This window comes from Varanus komodoensis, unplaced genomic scaffold (assembly GCF_004798865.1).
Source record: "Varanus komodoensis strain SLA01 unplaced genomic scaffold, ASM479886v1 scaffold14_1, whole genome shotgun sequence".
NCBI lineage: Eukaryota > Metazoa > Chordata > Lepidosauria > Squamata > Varanidae > Varanus > Varanus komodoensis.
In genome coordinates, this window is record NW_025335438.1 from 19,142,177 (window position 1) to 19,163,516 (window position 21,340).

Genomic DNA, 21,340 nt, shown 5'->3' on the forward strand with positions numbered 1-21,340 from the left:
GGCCCACCTATTTCAGCAGACCATTGGCCCACCTATTTCAGAACTGTTGACAGTGAATGGCAGTGGCTCTTTACTGTATCTGGCAGAACTGGTTTCCAGTCCTAACTGAGGTGTCCGAGAATGAACCTGAGAACAACTGCATGTAAACTACAATCTCTGGCACTGAGTCACAACCATGATGACGCCTGTTCACAACCAAACTTAGCCACTTGGCTTTTGTGTGATCTGAAGCTGGATACCTCCACCTCCTAGAATCTCAAATGAACAGCAGGATTAGGGAAGCATACGACTGACAAACACTTTGAACAAGTTTTTACACATAAGTAAACTCATATAAGTGTCCTGCCTTATTTAGCCTATGAAAGCCTTTCCCAAGCTGCTTTTACAACCTGATCCAGAGTTCAAACCTCTTTGTCAGGAATCTTGTGTGCTGAAGACCAAACATCTGACAGACACCTGATTGGGGGAGGCACCTCCCAATCTATGGCCCTAGCAGATGGTAAAGGACAATCAAACAACTTCTTCTCATTCCAACATGAGAAAGAGCAGAGTGGCCCCAGAAATCCAGGTCAAATATTCTGACCCACATATTGACAGGGAGGTACTCTCTGGTAGTGATGGTCAACAGTTCAGAACTTGATCCACTTGTGCTTAGCAGGCTTCAGCACACTCTTGCCATGTGAAGATCAGAAAGTGGGCTGAGTGAGGGTTCTTTTGTGCCTTTTGCTTTTAAACTGGGTTGCTATTTACATTTCAAAGCACCAACATCTGTGAGCAAGCAGGATCATAAACCCAGAATGCAACATCTCCCATCAAACTTCATTAAGTCATAAAAGGATAATTCAACATGAGACATTTCCTAGAACTAAAATATCAGCTGCATTTCTTTTGGGTAGTAATTCAATATTTGAAATATTATATGCTTCAATCTCTTATATATTTATTTTATAACTTAAATAATAATAAAAGTGGACTAGTGTTTACTGATTTAAATATGGAATACTTTTATTTTTAAAAAATTGGTATTAGGACCTCAGACCAAGATAAGAATGCATGCAACTTACAATAAAAGCTTCAAAAAATAAATGACTAAAACTGTTGCTGCAATTTTTTCACAACTACTTTTAAGTAATGCTTGGCACCATTAATAAATGTCAGCCAGAGAAGCACTGCTTTAATCAGACAACTGTATTTGTATTCTGAAGCTATCCACCATAACTCATAGCTCTGAATTGCTGAATACTCTGTCCAGAGCATTCCATATCTCCAAGTGTTGCAATAGTTGTACCATAAATTATTTACAGAAATGGCAGGAGACACAAAGCACTATGGACAGAACAGTCTAATTTCCACATGCGCTATGTAAAAGGCTGTATTGTGATTCAGCTCCTTGGAAGTCCGGATAATCTATTTGTGCAGAACCATCTTTTTGCCCAGCAGCAAACAAAAACAAAACAACGTGATGTGGAAAGCAGTGAACATAAAAGCATTCTAGCTGAAAAAAATTCCATCAACAATTAGTCACCATGAAGTTTAGTTCAAAGGTCTCACACTGGTTACAGAATTTAACATAAAAGTGGTGGCAGCGATTAAATAGTTGGTATTAATTTTGTGGCTCAGTTCACAAACACCAATTCCAGTGATGGGAATCACGTGATGGAAGAATGGCCTGGCACCCCTCTCTTCATGTGGATAGCATCACTTCTGAGGCAAGCCTCCACGAGATCATATATTCTTATGACCTTCTGATACCATTTTTGAGGAGAAAGGACAATACCAGTGGGACCCACTGAAGAGACAGCTGCCTACATAAACTGCTAGAGGGCTTTACAATGGTGCTTCCTATCTGCTACTTGTGGCTGCTCCAGAGAGACTTCTGGAGACATAGCAAAACTGTCTCTTCCCACATTCAGCATTGCATATGGTAGCATCAGTTTTCTATGGCAGGTGCACAAAAGGCAGTAAACCCAGGGGTGGGCCCATCACAGACAGGGATGCCTCTGAAGAGGCAGCAGCTAAGTGAGTAGCCCACAAAGGACAGAGAAGGCCACCCAGTCTGTTGGACAGAAAAGAGGAGGATTGTCCAGCTGCCTTTTTGTATATATTTTGCTTATTAGAAACTTACACAGGCATCTGACTACAATGCTCAGATACGGCAGCCCAAATGGTTGTTACACACAGCACAGAGAGGGATGCTGGTTGCATAGCTTGTGAAAGTTGATTCCTCGTAAGCACCTGCAAGTGCTGTCTGCCCTCCCCAGGAACTCTGACTGAGAGCCATTACAAAACAGACTATGGAGCTGAACCCAGGGTATTCACCAGATTCCCACCCTCAAACAGATTCTTCACGCAGCCCTAATGGGAAGTACCTCTGAGATGGATTAATGCTGCTGTTTTGTGCAGCCAAGTCATCCTATGAATGAATGCCCTCCAGACTGTCCTACCCTTGACAGCACTGCTCAGCACTTATAAACTCAAGGCCATGACTTCCTCTATGGAATCAATCCATCTCACAGGTGGTCTTCCTCCTCTTCCTCTGCCTTTGATTTTCCCTAGCATTATTTTCTTCTCCAATAAGTCTTTTGTTCTCATGATGTGTCTGAGCTATGACAGCTTCAGTTTTGTCATTTGTTTCCAGTGAAAGTTCTGGACCCACTCCTATTCTAGAAAGAGGCATATTTTCAGACAAATGTCGAACACAATCCCATGATAATCAGTTTTGTGTGAGGAACTCATTTGTCTCAACAAGACAAGAGAGAATATATGTATCTGTTATGCGTAGTGAATGTCACTCAAGATCTGCTGTTGCCTCCTAGCTGGGAGAGTTGGAGAATACAGCAATAGATTCAAATACATCAGAATTTCTATGACTCTGATCTTCAGATTTTGCAGAACATTTTTTTCCCAAGTCATGTGAATTGTGCAGACATCTGGATTAGTTTTGCAGTGGGGGTGGCAGATTTGGACTAATCTGCTTTAACTAATACATTAATTAATATGGATTGGCACATTCATACAAGCGAACATCAGTGCGAATGTGCATTAGCACAAGTGGAATGAAATACTAGTAATAAGAATTTGACAGCAGAAGTTTGTTCTTTTATTTTTTGCACTGAACTTCTAATTGGGAACAAAGAGTCAAACTGTCTATAAGCTATTCAAGTTTCTACACCTTGGGTTCATTCAACACACATCTCTATGATTGCTCTACCAACTATCATGCTAGAGAGGAGATTCAGTAAAATTCCTCACTGCAACCCTACTGCCCCTGCAGTTAAGGGAAATTAAAGTCTGTAATGCATATTTTATTATATTGCAAATATATTTGGATATTGGGAGAGAACTGATTATTCTTTTAAACTTCAAGTTTCCTGGCAGAAACAATTTATGTTAGATATCTTACTGTTTAGTCAACACGATTCCTGCAGTTACTGCAAAAGTTGCTAAATTGTTTTCTGTTGCAGCTAAGCTGGAAGTGCAATTAACCTGTTTTTAACTTGTTCAGCAGGTATGATATGCTGTCATTTATTTTTCTGTGTGTATACTTTCCAGCTCTATGTATTCTATAAATGTATCTTAGATATTTTTCGTTTTCAGTTTAGTCATGGTCTGCAATAAACAAACTTAGATTTGGTTCAGAAACATTTGATTCTATCACTGAGTGGAAGATAGAATATAAGCCATTTGACAGTCCACAAAATACAGAGAGGACTGATTTAAAAACTCCATATATTTCTTCCCTCATAGATATGTAAGAAAAATGTTTGGTTGCTCTTAGGTTCTATGGGGAAGATCCAGACAACTGCTTAGGGTCATGCAAAGTGTTATTTATTTTCTTCTTTTTCTCTGAAAAGCAGACACCAATGGAACTAGCTGTAATGCTCTCCTCACTCCCAAAAGTGTTTTGCCCGGTGGCATGGAGAGAGTGACTGCTGGCTATAAAGCCCCACTTGGATTCAGGGAACTACTTCCTGGGTTCTTTGGATCATGACCAATACGTGAGACCACTTCGAATAGTTAGCAGAGATGTTGGCTAGGGGACTTAGCATGCATTACAGAAGAAAATTTCTGCTACTCAGTTTTATTGATAAATCACTGGCAAAAATAAATATAATTTTGCATCCCCCAATATAATCAAGAAGAAGTAACTAAATGGATGGAATACAATCTTTTAGAACTTGATTGAACTTCTGTTGGCACCCCCACACTCCCAGCACTAGCTTAGCTCTCTGGAACTCTCACAGTGGCATGAAGCAAAATCTTTTTACAAATCTGTGTTTGAAGTAATGCTTTTGATCAATACTTGCAGCTATCTCCACTTAGTATGTAGGCTGCTCTGCCTCCAATCTCTGTTGAGAAAGATATTTCTGCACTGCAGTAAATGCTTCCACTGACAAAAATTATTCTGTCACCTGCAAACCATGTGAAAATGTGCTTTCCTGCCTACTTTATCCCATCCACATAATGATAGCCTTTCAGGCACAGATGAATAATTGCTCTGCATCTGCCTTGCATAGTTTGTGAAACCTTTGAAAGCAGTGTTTGTTTTCTCTCACATCCTTTTTTTGCAGACAGTTATGCCATCAATTCAGTAATAGATGGAATGCCAGAGACACATTTTTAGTCCCATTATTATTTGGAAGAACACTGAAAATGTACTGGATTATGGCCTAAAATATTATATTCTTAACAAGGCAATGCATGGCCTATTAAAATGTCATTCACCCTTTTCACCAGAAATTGCCGCCTTGAGAATAGTACAAAATGAAGTTAAGTCCATAGCAGACTACATACATCCTTAAATTTCATACCCTTGACCAATCCAGCCTAGAGTCCAGGCTTAATCAAGCTCATGGACCATTCTGATATTGCCCACAGTATCTATTTCATGCATATTTCCTTGTCTCTGTCACACTCTTACTTCTACTGCTTAACAAAAGTTAAAGGTTTTCATATTGCTTTTTTCTGTGTAGGTGGGAAAATCCTCATGTTCATATATATATTCATAACAGCACAAGGCTCTTCCATGCAGACTCCTTGCTGGTCACACTTTTTGCATCGCTCGTATTCTAGGATGTGCAGCTGGCTAGGAGCCTGCCACAGAACAGTTTCCTCTATAATCTGCATTTAGGTTGCTTTCTCTGATTCCATTCCCCTTCCAGCAACTTTGTTGACAAGTGCTGGAAAAACTGTAAAGTGGGTGGTAGTCTTAGGAACCATCCACATTCCAGTATTCAAAATATGCAGGGGCATGAGAATATTGACAGAAGAGACTGGAATAACACAGGCAAATGGCTCCTTTGAAAGGTATGATAACACTTGGGTGGGATAATAACTATAAGGGGGATACATTTACTAAGGACGGATAAGGTAGAATTAATGATATTGATTCCAGTAGACAGGTGGGTGGATGAATGGATGAACAGGGTGTCTACATGCATATGAGTGAATCGCTATGTAGGTGAACTTTGAGTTAGAGCCAGAGTCACCTGAGCTCTGATCCCACCCACTTGCAGTGCTTTCAGCACCCACTGCTGGCATTCAGCCCCTGACCAATTATTCTCAGGGAATATGGCCCTGAGAGAATAACGTTCCAGACCCTGCTAAAATGAAGAAGGCAAACAACAATATATTAAAATTGCAAATTAGCCTGATTACAGTTCATATTCAGAACAGTTTATTCAGTTTTTTGTTCACAGTATAGCTACAGCTACTATTTGATATCTTAAAGATGTGAATTTTCAATCATCAGCTCTCACCTGTTCTGGTATTTTTAGCATTTGCTTGCACTTTCATTTCACACTTTATTTATAATCCATTCAGTAACAAATGTTATCTGAACATGAGCTTGCCCCTGGGAGCTGCATTCAACAAAAGCTACAATAAACCTGCATAAACAACAAAACAAAAGAACACTGGAAGCCACCATAGCAATGGTTTCGTTTAGTATACTGAATGGTAGAGGCAGTGTATGATTTCAGAAAGGGTCTTTCTCAGACCTACCTGGAGTCACTAAAGATTTAATTAGCATCTTCTTCATGCAAAACATGTACTCTGAGTTACATACAGCTAGGGGTGTACATACAAGCAAAACTCAAGAGAATGTAAGTTCTCCAAATTCCATGAGACTCATTTTGCCTTATGTTTGTATGGCATTCCAATCTTTTTTTCTTTCCATATGAAAATTTGAGTATATAGTTATGTGCATTTTCCAAATGTCCTCATAAACTATGTGCTTTATTGAAATGTGTGCATTTTGTATGCATGTTTCAAAAGTACACATTTCACAAATGTATGCAGTCTACTGAACTACTGTTTTGATCTGCAAATTGCAAGCTTGGAAATGGGTGGTTTTTGACTGCAGATTGTGCCTGAGTTAGCTTTCAGCTTGGAAGCTGTGAAATTGTGTAAATCCTAATAAAAATGTACTGAAAAGACTCTCTCCTACATGTCCTGGTGTTAAGAATTTTCAGATACTTCTTTTAAAAATATAGGGCTTCTCTAAATAATTTGAGCAAGGAAGACTGCTCAAAAGATACTGCTAAACAATTTTGTAAAATGAAAATATGAGATAATCATTCTAGCAAATTATTGGGGCGGGAGAAGAGGCTGAAATATAATTGTCCTATACTGTTCATAATGTTCATTGGTGGGCATAAGGATATTTTGCAACACATTGGAAATGATAATGATTTTCCGAATTCATTTTTAATTTTGTCCATTGCAGCTTTTATTTTACCTCAATTTCATGTTCTTAATTTGACCAGAATCCCATAGAAATTCACACTTGCCAGCAGTTAATTAGTACTCATGGTATAACTATTCCAGCTAATTGTTTACAGTTGGAAATATCTGAATGGTTAGTTGTCCTTTGAATAAGAATCTATAATGCCAACCACAATTTGCATGACAACTGTGCAGTCATGCAAAAGTAATCAGCAAACGATCCTGCAAGCTATAAAATATAGTACAGATGAAGATAAAATTCTATAGATCATATTTCTTTAGCTTTAGAACTGGTATGTCTTATTATAGTGACAGGGAATCCCATAGTAGCATACAGATAATGTAACATTTCCAGTGCAAATGTATCGACTTCCTTGTAAATGAATGCCAAACCAGGATCTGAATACAGAGTCGCTCTCCATGCTGAAACCAAAAACATCACATTTCAAAGACATTTGTGAACTTTATTGCTTAAAGTCATGTAATACACCTGACATTACCTGTATCTAAAAAGTTCTATAGCTGTGATCTCTTCTCATGCCAGAAATATTCACTAATGATAGCGTGAACAGCCTACATTCAATTAAAAACCCCTCATTCTTTTTATATAGTACATATTAAAATATTCCTGGTTTAGAAAATAAGTACACATTTTGTAACTATACTTACATTCAGTGGGAGGGGCTTTGATTTAAAACATTAGAAATTAGCACATGAATTCAGAGCTAAACTGCTAAGGGAGAGTTGATAATTAATTCATTACAATATAGTGTTGCTAGTCTATTACTACAGTATATTTTGCTGTGTTTGGCTGTAAATATTGCATTCCCTAGGGTGTCCTAACATAAAGAAATTGTTTATAAGATATTTATTACAATATATTAGGTTGTAACTAATACTATCTGTCCATCACTGGAATGGATTCCCCACTCCTGGGCACCCTTCAGATTCACTTGAGGGGCTTCGAACAGATCTAAATTATAGGGATGTTTTAGGGTTAGGGAAAAGTTCAAGTGGAAGTCTACTTACATGTAAGTCAATGAATAATAGAATTTTGAACAGAATAGCATCCCCAACAAGGGTAGATTTCCATCATTAATTTTGTCTTCCATAATTATTCCTAATTCATAAATATGACATTCTTGTCACTAAAAATACCAAGAAGAAAAAGAAACCAATGCCACCAATCTCAGGATTAGCTCTTAATTGCAGTTATACTATGAAAAATGCATGCAAACTCTGATTATATGCAGGAACTGGCTCCCTGGTAAAGTACACTTAAAACATTTTCACAACCAAAAGAAAATGTGGATTCTGGAAAACTCTAACACCCAGGTGCCTGAATGGTTGCAAGTGCAATGTAGTGAGAATTTAAACAGCTGGAATGATGCAAACGGTCAGCTGAATCTATCACACGCACTACAAGTAGTTCTAAATATTATATTAGAAATTTATTTTACTTCAAAAACCAAATTATGTTTTTGCCAAGTCTTACTAAAAAGTCTATTCATACAACATGCAGAAAAAGATGCAGAAAAAATAGAGGGGTCCAGAGAAGGGCAACAAAAATGATCCAGGACTTGGAAACGCTGCCCTATGAGGAGAGACTATGTTCAGCCTTGAGAAGAGAAGATGGGTGGTGGTGCAGGAAGACATGATCTCACTCTACAAGTACCTCAAAGGCTGTTACAAAGAGGAAGGACAAGATCTCTTCTTGCTGATGCCAGATTGTAGGGCATGAAATAATCTACTGAAATTGCGACAACCCTGATTCAGGCTAGATATCAGGAAAAGTTTACTCACTGGCAGAGCAATGCAACAGTGAAACCAGTTGCCTAGAGAGGTTGTGGGCTCACCCACACTAGAGATATTTAGAAAGAAACTGGACAGCCATCTGAATAGGATGGTGTAACTAGGTGTCCTGCAATAGCAGGGGGTTGGACCTTCTGGCCTTCGGGGCCCCTTCCAACTCTACTATTCTATGATTCTATGAACTGTAACATCTTTTGCTGATGAGTTTCATATTATTAGGTTCTATTCCATGGAAAACTGGTCAAACATTTAACTTTTTACAAAAGTCATATTACTTTTAGCTGAAATCATATAGCGTGTGTGTGTGTCCTATAAATAACAACACTGTTTTGAGAGTTAGTTCACTACCCACTGTGCTCTCCTGTTGCCATAATCATAGAAACAGAGCGAGTCAGAAGGGGCCTCCCGGGCCATCTAGTCTGACCTCCAGCACCAGCCAGCTCCGCTCACGACATGCCCACCATGTGGACGTCCAGCCTATCCTTGAACACCCGCACCGATGGGGCCCCAACGACCTCTCGTGAAAGCCTATTTCACACCCTCAGGGTCCTAACTGTCAGAAATGCTTCCTGGCATCCAAAAGGCATCATAACAAGCATCATAAGAAGCTTTAATTTTGACTTATACTAATATCCCAGCTGGTGGGGCATTTGGTAAATCCATTAATATCTACATGGCTTTCTGCCATAAGTGGCCAACAGTCCAGAGATCAAAACTGTAGTATTAAACTATATTATTATTAATAAGCTATATTATTCCTAGCTTCTGACAAGCAGGAAATGGATCATCACAAAGACATCATATACTTGTTTGCAAAAGCAAAATGAATAGGCAAGGCCCAGTTGGGTGGAATTGATGTTTGTAACAGGCCAAGACTAAATAGTATTGGGAAAAAATGGTACATATTCTTTTCCTTTGTTCTTGAGAGCCAAATATTCCCATCTAAATAATTTTAAATAACTTTTAGATGTAACTCACTTATTATTATTCATTAATAAGTTATTTGCAGAAGAACTTCATTATGCAGAAGTTATTTTCATTTCAGATTCTTGTTTCAGCTGAAGTGGGATGAATGACTACTTAAAGAAGGAATACTATTTCCCTGTGATCATTCTTTGCTGACAAGATGCTGGACTTTCTCTGCCATCAATAGCATAAATGCTATAGACCTGATGTGCAGAAAAGGATAACTGAACAGGAACAGCACCTCTTAATCTCCAAGGCATGCATACCATATGTGCTAATGGACAGTCCAGTTTCTAATAAAACTGGGTTATTTCAGAGGCTCCAACTATTGATAGTTTATACCATCTTGACTGCAAGAGGACAGGTCTTCAGGGAGCCCATTTTGGTCAGTCCAAAAGGCTTTCCCATTAAGGAGCATGTCTCTCTTTTTTCCTGGGTAATTCAAATCAAAGGGAAAACTAGATGAGGTCTGTGATCAGAGGATCAAATGTTACTGTACTCATGGCACAGGAAAAAGGGGATTTATTCTTGTGTGAAAGAAATGCTTTACAGGAGAAGATAATTTTCATGGGAGAGAAAAAGGGGTTAACTCATCTCTCTCCATGTTCATGCTTCCTGTCAGACTCACCCTCTTTTTCCTATGACTACAATTCATAGGATTGTAGGACTACAATCTGATAAGAAATATCAGATCTAGGAATGGATTTCCTGATATATCTAGCTTCACCTAGAAAGTTAGGTTGGGATATCCCAGTTCTTGGGATAGTGCTGATGTTTGGTTTTTCACTTCTACTCCTTCATTCTTGGGGCCACACTAATCATTAATAGCAGAGCCAAATAACTGGCTTATTGACTTTAATGTAAGTTTGTGTGCCTCAATGGAAACATCCTTTTGTCATGTTTAACCCATCCACTAAAGGCAGTGTGTAGAATCGGAGGGTAAAAACAGGGTGCTTAACCCCACTCCACATTCCTGGAGCACCACAGTCCTAATCTGAATTGTGGTGATGGAATCTTACACTGAAGTAAATAAGTCAATCAGAGAAAGCTCTACTAAGTATGATTTGATGAACATTTATTCTGGCACATGGATAAGGTGAGGTCTGCTGAAGTCTTGGATCCCTAGAAACATCTTTTACAATCCTGTAAGTACAATTATGGAGCCTACTCTCAAAGGGGTTCGGTATATTGATACGATTTCTCTTGGTAATAAAACCTTTGTTTTATTTTATTATATTATGCCTATGGGTATTGTACTCTGTGCTAACCTGTAGTTAAAACATTTTGTCTTACTATATACTAAGTATAAACAACTACTCTGATTTTTTATGAACAATGAAATACACCCAGATTCCTGAAAATTGGATTCTGGGAGTAATTACAACTATTCAGTGTATTTTGCATACAACTGTCACGAGGTGCTTCCAGCCAGAGAGTTTCGAGCACTAATGATCCGAAAGCATTGTGAGATTTTTTTAAAAATATTCCTCAGCAGATGTTCTGCAGTAAGAAAAAAAGGCTGTGGCTAAAAATGAGAAGCTTGCAAGTGGAAGTTGATGATATATGGGCTCCCTGTAGAATAGGGTGGTGGTACTGTAAAGGGCGTTTCTGAAAACACCCATACACTTCACAACAGACAGAAAATCTCTGGCTCAAAGAAGGACCAAAGAACTTTGAGCTAGTCATTTTTCCTTTTTGTATTGATCAAAAAGGATGGCACCATCAATGGAATCTGGGTCATGAGGAAAAACAGCTGGCTGCTGACACAACAGAACTACTGCAGGTTAATTAATTATAGTGGTCCTTTCTTCTGTCAAGCTAAGAAAGGAACTGGTCAAAAGCTTACCAAACATAGCTGACAGAAAACAGTACAATGGAAAAAGGAAAATCACAAATATCCTATTTGCATTCATCTGAGTCCAATCTGACCTCGGGGTACTGGTTGACTGCAGGCTAAACATGAGTCAGCAGTGTGATGCGGTGGTCAAGAGGGCGAACGCCACCCTTGGTTGCATAGCCAGAAGTGTGGCTTCGAGATCAAGAGAAGTATTACTACCACTCTACACGACTCTAGTGTGCCCGCAACTGGAGTATTGTGTTCCGTTTTGGACCCCTCATTACAGAAAGGATATAGCCAGGTTGGAGTCAGTGCAGCGTAGGGGCACAAGGTTGGTGGCTGGCTTGCAGGGGATGCCGTATGAGGCGAGACTGAGGGAACTGCATCTCTTCAGCCTGGAGAAGAGGAGACTTAAAGAGGATATGTTGGCGACATACAGGTATGTGAGGGGATGTCACATGGAGATGGGTAGAGACCAGTTCCCCTCTGCAAAGGAAGGCAGGACACATGCCAACGGAGCAAAGCTCAGGGAACCGAAGTTTCATTTGGATGCCAGGAAGCATTTTCTGACAGTTAGGACCCCAAGGGTGTGGAATGGGCTGCCACGAGAGATTGTTGAGGCCCCATCGGTGCGGGTGTTCAAGGATAGGCTGGACATCCACATGGTGGGCATGTCGTGAGTGGAGCCGGCTGGTGCCAGAGGTCAGACTAGATGGCCTGGGAGACCCCTTCTGACTCACTCTGTTTCTATGTTTCTATCTATGGAGTTCCCATGAATGGAGCTACTTTAGGCTGCCGACCTGCCTCTGACCTGAAACCATGACTTTTGCTCCAATGGGGACCTTGTGTATCTAAACAAACCTCAAATCTCCGTTAAAAGCTATCAGTATTTTACTGGGTCATTCAAGGGGAGGGGAGAATTTAGGTTTGGATTTATGAGAAGATGTAAAGGGTTTGAAGGGATAAAAAGTAGCAACTGTTGCCAACCTGTAGGTGGGCACAAAGAAGTTCACGGTGTGGACAGCTGGATGTCCACAGATGTGAAATTCTGATGGTGAAAGAGATTGTCAACTAAGCATCCAAGTTGCACAGGAGAGGAATAGCTGCCAATCTGAAGAGCTCCAGGATGCTGCAGGGGACAGAGACCTTCACTGTGATATTCTGGCTATGGTTTCATATCACTTAAAGCAGGTCACGCTAGGCTTTTTATTCAAATTCCCTCTGCCTCAATCACATTTCTAAGTAAGAGTCATCTCTTTTTTAAAAAGGATCTGCTTGGCTGGGGTTATTTGTATCTATAACATTTTCAGGTATCATAAAAGGTTTGCAAATGACTATCCACTCCATACCTATATCAAAAAGATAGAGCTAACTATTTTCCAGGTAGGGAAAAACATAATCAGCTGTGCAAATCGTAAGTGAAAATAACTGTTAATCCAAGAAACCATAATCAGGTTAACGAGGTAGCCAGCATAACTCAGCCTTCATTTCATACCCTGCTTCATTGGCTCTGAACTCTAAGCAATGACACAGTGGCATGGCAGTAATAACACTGCACTCTGGAAAACAGCAGAAGCACCAGTAACTCATTTCACACCCACTGAATGATTCCTGGCATTAGCTTAAGTACTGACTAAACTAATCTGATTACTGTTAGAACAGCAATGCTTGACAACACAGTAAATAAAAATCGTAGCCTCTGTATTACAAGAATACACCAAGAATTAAGTTCCTTCTGCAAGGGTACCACATGAAATGAACTACAGTTCCAAGAAGCTGGGAAAGTGAAACAATGCCATTGCTTATTGAATGTCATATACTACAATACTATACTGAACCTCATATAGCCTATAGTACACTATAATAGCATGCTATACTACCAAGAAGAAAATAATTGCTTAAGAAATCATATACTCCATAGCATTTCTATCCAATAGAAAGGATTATGTGGATGAGAGACTGAACAGAATTAACAAGGTTTCAGCCTACCCCTGCCCCATGCCTCGCTTCATAAAAGCTCATCCCTTAGGATGACCAAGGCTGGTTTGGTCCCATAACCATGCTGGAACTGGGTCTAAATAATCAATATCCCCCAAAACTGCCCTGTCACTATCCTCTGAAATACCTTCCCCAAGAAAGGGATAGTTATAGCTAGTTGCAAATCTCCCCTTCTTGTTATTTGCAAGTCAAAAAACAGTATTTGAGGAGGTGTACATCCAATAGTCTGGAGGATTGGGAAAATCAGGTTCTGCCAGTGAAGTTGATCCAGTGTAAATTTCTGTTGTGAGCCAGTTTTCCTCCCCTTCTTCCAAGCAGATCAGGACAGAACACATTCTAACTAAGCCTTCATTATGTTAAAGCTGGCCAGCTAAGCTGGCTTTGTGTTACAAAACAGTACTATAGAAGTCCATAACAAAATACACAAGCAAAGTTAGGGATATGCAACTTAATTAGGGATTTATAGCTCAATTATATGAAGTTGCTTCCAGACTGAATACCATGTCTCTCTTCCAAACCAAAAAGACTTGACTCCACCTTCAAAGAGAATGGTGGTGCTTATCAGCCAAATGCAGAGAGCATCTAACATTTCCCAGTTGATCCACTCTCTTAACCTGATGCTGTGAAATTGATCTAATGATGTTAAGTCCACCCTTCCCATCAATTTTGCTTCCTAAAATTTCCCACTGAACTTGGTCTTGGTCTCAGCCACTACGTGGCTTACCTCTGGGTCCATGGCCTTGGCATTTCAGCTGCAAATTCCAACACCATCTATTCCTCTTCCAGAATCTGAGTCAATAACCCTTGAAGGCTGCATTCTAAGAGGAATGGGCCCAATACCTACAATCAAGTAGCAAAGTGATGCAACTGTCTGTCAGTAACATTTACAAAACTGAGTTAGAATTCCCTTGCACCCACATCCTAAAGACATTGTTGTATCACTCATTTATGAAGGACATCAATGTTTTAATGCCAAACTAGTTAAGATTTGGAGCACCCCCCCCACACACACACACACACTTTTATCTGCACTGGAAGTAATCTAGGAGCTTTTACTCTCATGTAAATAGCAGATGCAGGTGGGTGATCGGGATCAACACTACAATTGGGGACAAAAGGTAAAATACCTTTAAATAGTGGTTCTAATGAAGAGGAGGGGTTGGAATTCATAGCTGAGAAGCCAAGGCCAGAGGACTTGGAGATAGGTGAGGGGATCATTGGAAATCAGTTTCAAATGCTGTGGGGAATTAAATAGAAGAAATAGAAGTACAGCCTCAACAACGTCTACTAGTCACTCTGGGAGACTAAACTGTTTGACTAAATATGCTTCAAAATATAAAGAAGCTACTGGCTGCATGAAGGCCACCCCACCTGGTTTGGTTCTTAAAATCCCTTCTAAAACTTGCAGAACATTACTATTTTTTAGGTAGAAAACTACAATTCATGTGAAGACAAGACACAAAGGTGAGACAGAGAGGCCAGCAAATGGATTCTCCATACACATACTTGCATTCCAGTGCAACTTTTCAAGGAGAGAGAACCAAAGAAAAAGATTACATTGAAAAAAGTGAGCAGTGAAACAGAAGACAGGAATACCCTCCAAATGGAATATTTCCAATCTGTGGGAAACTATTAGCAAATCTTATCAAATAAATGCTCTTAAACCATGAAGTGGGCTTAAGTTATGTATCTTGTCACTCATTACTCTCATGAAGGACTCTCACCTGGAGATGGAGAAGTGAGGTCAGGAGTCTGCCCCTGCCCCTGGTATCACATGATTGGCTGATACCACATGGAACCCCTACCTGTGAACAATATTTCACATCTGGGTGTTCCTCTTTAGATGTCCATGTTTAATGCATGGTGGGGGGCAGAAGCACAGCCCTGTTCTGTGCACATGTGGTAGCCCTGCACACTATTTATCCATGAAGGGGGCACTACTTATTTCACCAGGCATAATAAAACAGCTGAAAAGATGCGGGCAGACTGCATCAGGTATAGCTACTGATCCTATGAACTAAAAAGGTTATCCCTACCGTAACATAACTGAAATCAGCAAATTTAAACAGCAGCAAAGATATGATGAGTGAGAACACATGATGCACACTCTGGGAATTTTACCCACACGTTGTAAAATTCCCCTGTGGCAGACAAATGATCAGGCACAGTAGAGCTTCTCTCCCTTCTCCTCCCCCTTGTCATCACTGGACCTCCTGCAGAATCCCAGAAGCACTGCAGCCCTGGGTAACATGGCCGATGGTCAGTGGGATGGTTTATAAGGCACCCTGTAGGAAAAATGCCACATTTGGATGACATGCTTATAGATCACGGTGGTTCACTGGGTCATGCAGACCTAGTCGACATTGAAATGACAACTCAATTAGCAACCTTAGAAGAAAACACTTATCTATTTGCACAGCATTAACAATTAATATTGTAATAGAAAAAATTAACAAAAATGGAAACCCAAAATGGTTTAAGAAAGGGAGTATAAGCTCACCACTTCTTCATGCCTGCATTTTCTTACATTAATTCCATTAATCTGTAAAGAAGATACAATAGGAATATTTTGAGCACAGGTATCACTTTGTGGTACACTTGGAACAATTCTTGGCAAAAGAAAGTAAATCTACCTACTTGTAGAATTGCATCTCCTATAAACAGCAAGCCTGAGAGTTCCGCTGAAAGAAAGAAAGAAAGAAAGAGAATGTGTGTGTATGTGTGCATATATATATACACATATGAGAAAAGAGAGAGATGTTTTTCATTTCAGGTTTTTCTATATTTTTCTTTGCCAGCATCAGCAGGACATAAATGGAACAGGGAGAAACAAAGAGAAGCATACTCGTTGCTGCTTTCCACAATTTTATATTTTCTGAAAATAGTTTTTAAAGATGTTTAAGGGATTATTGGAGCTACAGGGGAAAAAAATATCTGGTGGGCCACAGGTTTCCTATCCCAGGTCTAGGAGGTACATATTTTTGTACAAAGACTGCACTTTGGGGAATCCTGGGCATGCCACATCACAACCATGTCTGTGTTTCATGCTAAGCTTCAGTGGCAATTACTAAGGTTGCATTTGCGGGGGTTTAATAAATATAATAATGTAAATGAAACTAAAACTGGAAAATCTATTTTCATTAATTTCTTTAAATGTTCATCTAATCACACAGCTAAAAAGGCTTTGAAAGGGGTGAATGCACTTGTACACACATACACAAATATAGAAATATAAAGAGAGAGAGAGAGAGAGAGAGAGAGAGCGCGCGCTTGTACATCTGTCCCAAAGAGAGTGCTTGTGCATCTGTCCCAAAGTTTACAATCTAAGAGGCAGGGCACAGAAGATAAAAGGAAATACCAGGTAAATTTGGTATCATACCTTTACAGGGAAACATATCTATGAAGTAACTCCAGGAAAATGCATATACCTGGAGATATTGTATATAACCTTTGGGCAAGGAAACATACCTCGTTGCTCTTTGGAAATTTTGGAAACAACCACTGGAATATTATGTTCTGCTCCTCCCTGTGAGTTGAAAATAACAAGATTTCACAGAGATTAAAAACTTACAAATATTATTACATTTCTTTGAAGTCTTCTTCATTTTTTGCTTTGTATTATTCAAGGGAAATACTGTTTGTTCTGCCATTCCTTTTAAGACTAAGCATGCCAGTGCAATCAGCTCTATTGTTAAGGAGGGAATAAAACATGTTGGCAACATCAGGAGAGCAGGATGTGAAAAGAACAATGAGAAAATGTTGATGAAAGAAAGCTCACACACTCCAGGCACCCCAAGATCTTCTGCAGATTACAATATCAAGGCCACTTTACAAAAAAGGAAAATGGACACAGTTCTGAAATAGGGGGCATGCTGAGATCATTTTCTTGTCACTCAGACAAGGAACAGAGAAACAAAAGCATATGATAGGAAGCAAAGCCTTTGGACATCCAATTAAAGGGAATGTGAAGGCTTTATTGTTACTTTCAGGTTCTCTTTTTCCCCATTTTCAATGCATAAAAGTCAGTAAGAAAATGGATAAGGAATCTGGAACAAAAGATAGGAAAAATTCTAAAATAGGTAAGATGGGTGTTCCACAAAGGAAATAAAGTGGAAAACAAAATAACTGAGTTTAGCTCTCATTTTCTTAAATGGTGCAATTTGCCACACAAAAAAGGCAAGTTTGAACATATAAATAAGCTTAAGTTTAAAAAAGACCTAACTCTAGACTTGTTTACCCTTTCCACTTCAGGATCTCACTTTTCAGTTCACATGATAACTTGATCAGGTAGGTCTCCACATTTTGCGTGCCAAGAAATATCCTGATTGATTGTTTACTTATCTTACAACATCACTGCATGTCGTCATCACAGAAACCTCTTAGGAAAACTCAGGAGAGATTGCAGATTAAAACAGATTTAATTGAAACTTTGAGTTATCGAAACAGTGTTTTTTCCCTCCCAACATCTGTTGGATGATTCAGTTTCTGTATGTAAATATAGAAGTACCCTATGCAAAGGAAGTCCAGTTCATTCTGCAACCAACACTCATAAAAAAGCTTAGACAACATTGCAGTTTGCTTGATAGGATTTAGCTGTGGAATTTGTGTTGTAGATTAGTCATGTTGGACTCATTTCAGATGATTGATAAAGAAAATTATGCACATTTTTGAGAGGCGAATACTATTTGATAAAACAAAAGCACCTTCCCTCCACAGATCAAGGAGGTATGTCTTATACACAGAGAATCATAGAAATGGGAACATGGGTTTAGTGGAAACCTTAACTAACAGTTATGTTTGAAGAGTCAGATAGCAACTTGGAAGGCAGATATACTGGCATTGCTGCTAATATGAAATGATAGGAAGACTATTAGTATGATTCTGACGTTGCCAAATAGTCTAAGAAGCCTATGAAAATTTCATATCAGTTCACAGTTTGCTCAGAAATGCCCTATTAACTACTTACTCCAAATGCAAACAGGAGTGCATGTTCTCTGAAAATGTTTTCAAATACCTATAATTGCATTTACATTCACAACATTTACACTTGAAATATGCACCACCTTCTCAAATTACACAAATGTTCCCATTCAAACATACTGAAAAGCAAGTTGAAAACAAAAACTGGAGCAAATCAAACTGGACTTTGAAACTTGAGGTTCCCTGGTTCTCTCGTCCCTAGTTATGGCTTGTGGATGGACCCAATAGGAAAGTTTGGGGCCTGATAAATTATGAGTTTGGTCAAAGTGCAACATTTTATACACTAAAGCAGCCTTTCCCAACCTGACAGCTTCTAGGTCTGTTGAACTATATGTCCCATAACCACCTGGCATGGGATACACAGGCTATGGATCATGGGCAATGTAGGAAAACATTGTGAAGTCCCAGGTTGAACTGTATTTATCATGCTGATTCTGGATAGGGCAAACCCATGGGCAACTCAATCAAAATGTAGACTGGGAGAGTGTTTTCACTTTATTGTGAAGAAGGAAGAAATTATTTAATGAAATTAGGTTGCAGGTAGTGTGAGAAGAGAAAAGCGTACATTTCTACTGTAGTGGAAGAATAAAGAGAAAGAGAGATGCTGATGAGAAAGATAGGGAAAAATAAAATTGGGGGTCATAGAGCTTTCTTCAAACTCATGGTCAAGACCTATAAATAGACCCTCTTACGGCTGCTAGTTTTTGAATCCCATTCTTAATTTATACAAGCACTTCAATGGACCCAGCTATTAATAACACAAATGTGTGCATAAAACAAAACATATTTTAAAAGAGAAAGAGCTAATAAAGTGTCAGGAAGACAGATGTAAGGAAATGGCAAAAGCTAATTCTTTTGAAGGGCATCTACAGCCTGTCATCTTACAATGACAGATGGGGAGCTGATCACATATTCCCTTTGTCCTTGCATATGGATTTTTCTGCTTCTCTTTAAAATACATCTGAATAAAATACATCTGAAGAAGTATCTGAGTTATGTGCAGTAATTTGGAATGTACAATATTGGGATAGTATGTAAAGCATTTTACAAGACATCTGAAATTTACAGACTCAGCCTGAATGTGTGAAATGTGAATTAATTTTTATAATTTGTTCCAAAGTAACAACCCTCTTTTGCCTAGAAAGTAATGGAAAGTCCTAGTACAAATAGATTTTAATTAGATTTCAGAATTGCCTAGCAGTTCTGAATATTTGTTAGCAGGTATCAGAAATTACATTACCCATTTCAAAAATTCAAATTCCATGTTTATGCATGAATACATGACTTGCTTTAATTTTCTACCTTTCATCCCCAGGTTTCTGCTGATAACCAATTCATTAAAAATTTAATATGTAGCAAACATATACAAAAATAATTTTCTTTGTTTCTAAATTTGATACCTTGGCAACCTTTCACCAGTTAGAACTAAGCTTTAATTAGCTACTCTTTGTATGAGAATTATGCACATGCCAGACTGATTTTAAGGACTAAGGCTGCAATCTTGTACACACTTGAAATCAAGTACCATTCAGCATATTATGTCTTACTCCTGAACAGACTCATATAGGATTGTAGTTTGTTAACCAATGGAATCATCCTCATCAGTTTCTTTTCTATACTGAAGCCAAAACATAACAGAACAGGATGCTCATTGCCTTCCTAAATCATAAGGGGAAACAGATCAGTGCTCCTTTATATTCATGGACAATAAAAATTGATATTTTCTCCCTGCTCTCATAAAGAAATTGAAATTTTTGTTTAGAAGAAAAGAAAAAATGATGTTTATTGCTTTATATAGTATTTCAAAGTGAAGGTAAACCATCAAAAATTCTGTTCCTTTCATTTTAAGCTGCCTAAGTTCTTTCGGATACAATCCAGTGAGAATGCCTATAACTCTGTGATGTGGGGGTCAGAGAGCTCACTGCAGATCTGAGAGATCTGGGTTCTATTTTCCACTGAATGAAGCTCACTGAATGATTTTGGCTGAAAGCCACTCACTTTCAGCCTAACCTCCCTTACAAGGTTGTTGTTGTAAGGATAAAATGGAGCTAAGCAAGCTACCTTCGGCTGCTTGCAAGGAGAAGGAAGTCATGAAGCCTGTAAATCTTCCTCCTCCTTGTTCTGGGCATCTGTGAAGAGTAGGAGAATCACAGAAGCAAAGGCCACCTCCATGATTCTCCTGCCCTCCTGTTCTGCCTTCTAACCGTAGTGCTTTGGGGAGAGGGAAGGGGGTTGCTATACCTAGTTACACTATCCCCTCTCGTCTATACGTCCAGGAACACCAAGTCCCTCTTGCAGCCTCATGGAGGGTCTGAGTGCAGATTGCCAGATCCAAGGCTGGTACTCTTTTCCAACCTTGGATATGGTAATCTGAAAAACCTATGGGGCTGTATATGCTTTTTGGGGGTCATAGGATTGGTCTGCCTAAGATATGCACATAGAAACAACATACATGTAGATTAATAGTTCCACCTATAACAAAAGAAATATAATGAAGAAATGTTTTCTTTTTCTGTCTTATTAACAAGTTACTGTAAGCTTAACACAGGATTATTAATGGTTGCAGTGTATGCCTACTACCATAATTTAGCTGTCATTAATAAGCACTTAAAATTAAAGTGCCATTGAACAAAAGACCACAGAGTGAAGTTGATTATTCTTTATGTCTACATCAAACCTTACAAGCATATATTGAATAATAATGGGACACTGTCTCCGCTTGCTTTCCATTAACTATGGAAAAAGAGCTTGGACTGATTGCCAATTGTAAAGCAAACAAAGCTTTAATGAAACTTTTCTGAGCTAGAGGTGTGAAAATCAGCAAGAAGTGAGCTCATCTAGGTTCTCCAACTTTCACCTTCAAATTTATTTCAACATTTGTTTGCATCAGGCTGCAAGTTTCTTTTTCATTCCATTCAGAATTCTGTGTGTATTTATGTAAGGGATGGGAGAACCAGAGGTGCTAGATTTCACTGAAATTCCCTAAAATTTACATCACAGCTCAAGTAGCTCCAGTCTGTT

The 21,340-nt window shown here is 39.0% G+C and overlaps 1 protein-coding gene across 1 annotated transcript in view; it reads right to left on the reverse strand.

Moving 5' to 3' along the window:
- SNTG1 (syntrophin gamma 1) overlaps positions 1-21,340 on the reverse strand; it is a 247,526-nt gene that overhangs the window by 118,876 nt on the left and 107,310 nt on the right. Inside the window, exons 6-8 of the mRNA XM_044424428.1 lie at positions 16,808-16,865; positions 15,977-16,020; positions 15,840-15,881 (exon numbers count right to left, since the gene is read on the reverse strand). Coding sequence (XP_044280363.1) covers positions 15,840-15,881; positions 15,977-16,020; positions 16,808-16,865 — 144 coding nt within the window. The remainder of the gene's footprint in view (positions 1-15,839; positions 15,882-15,976; positions 16,021-16,807; positions 16,866-21,340) is intronic.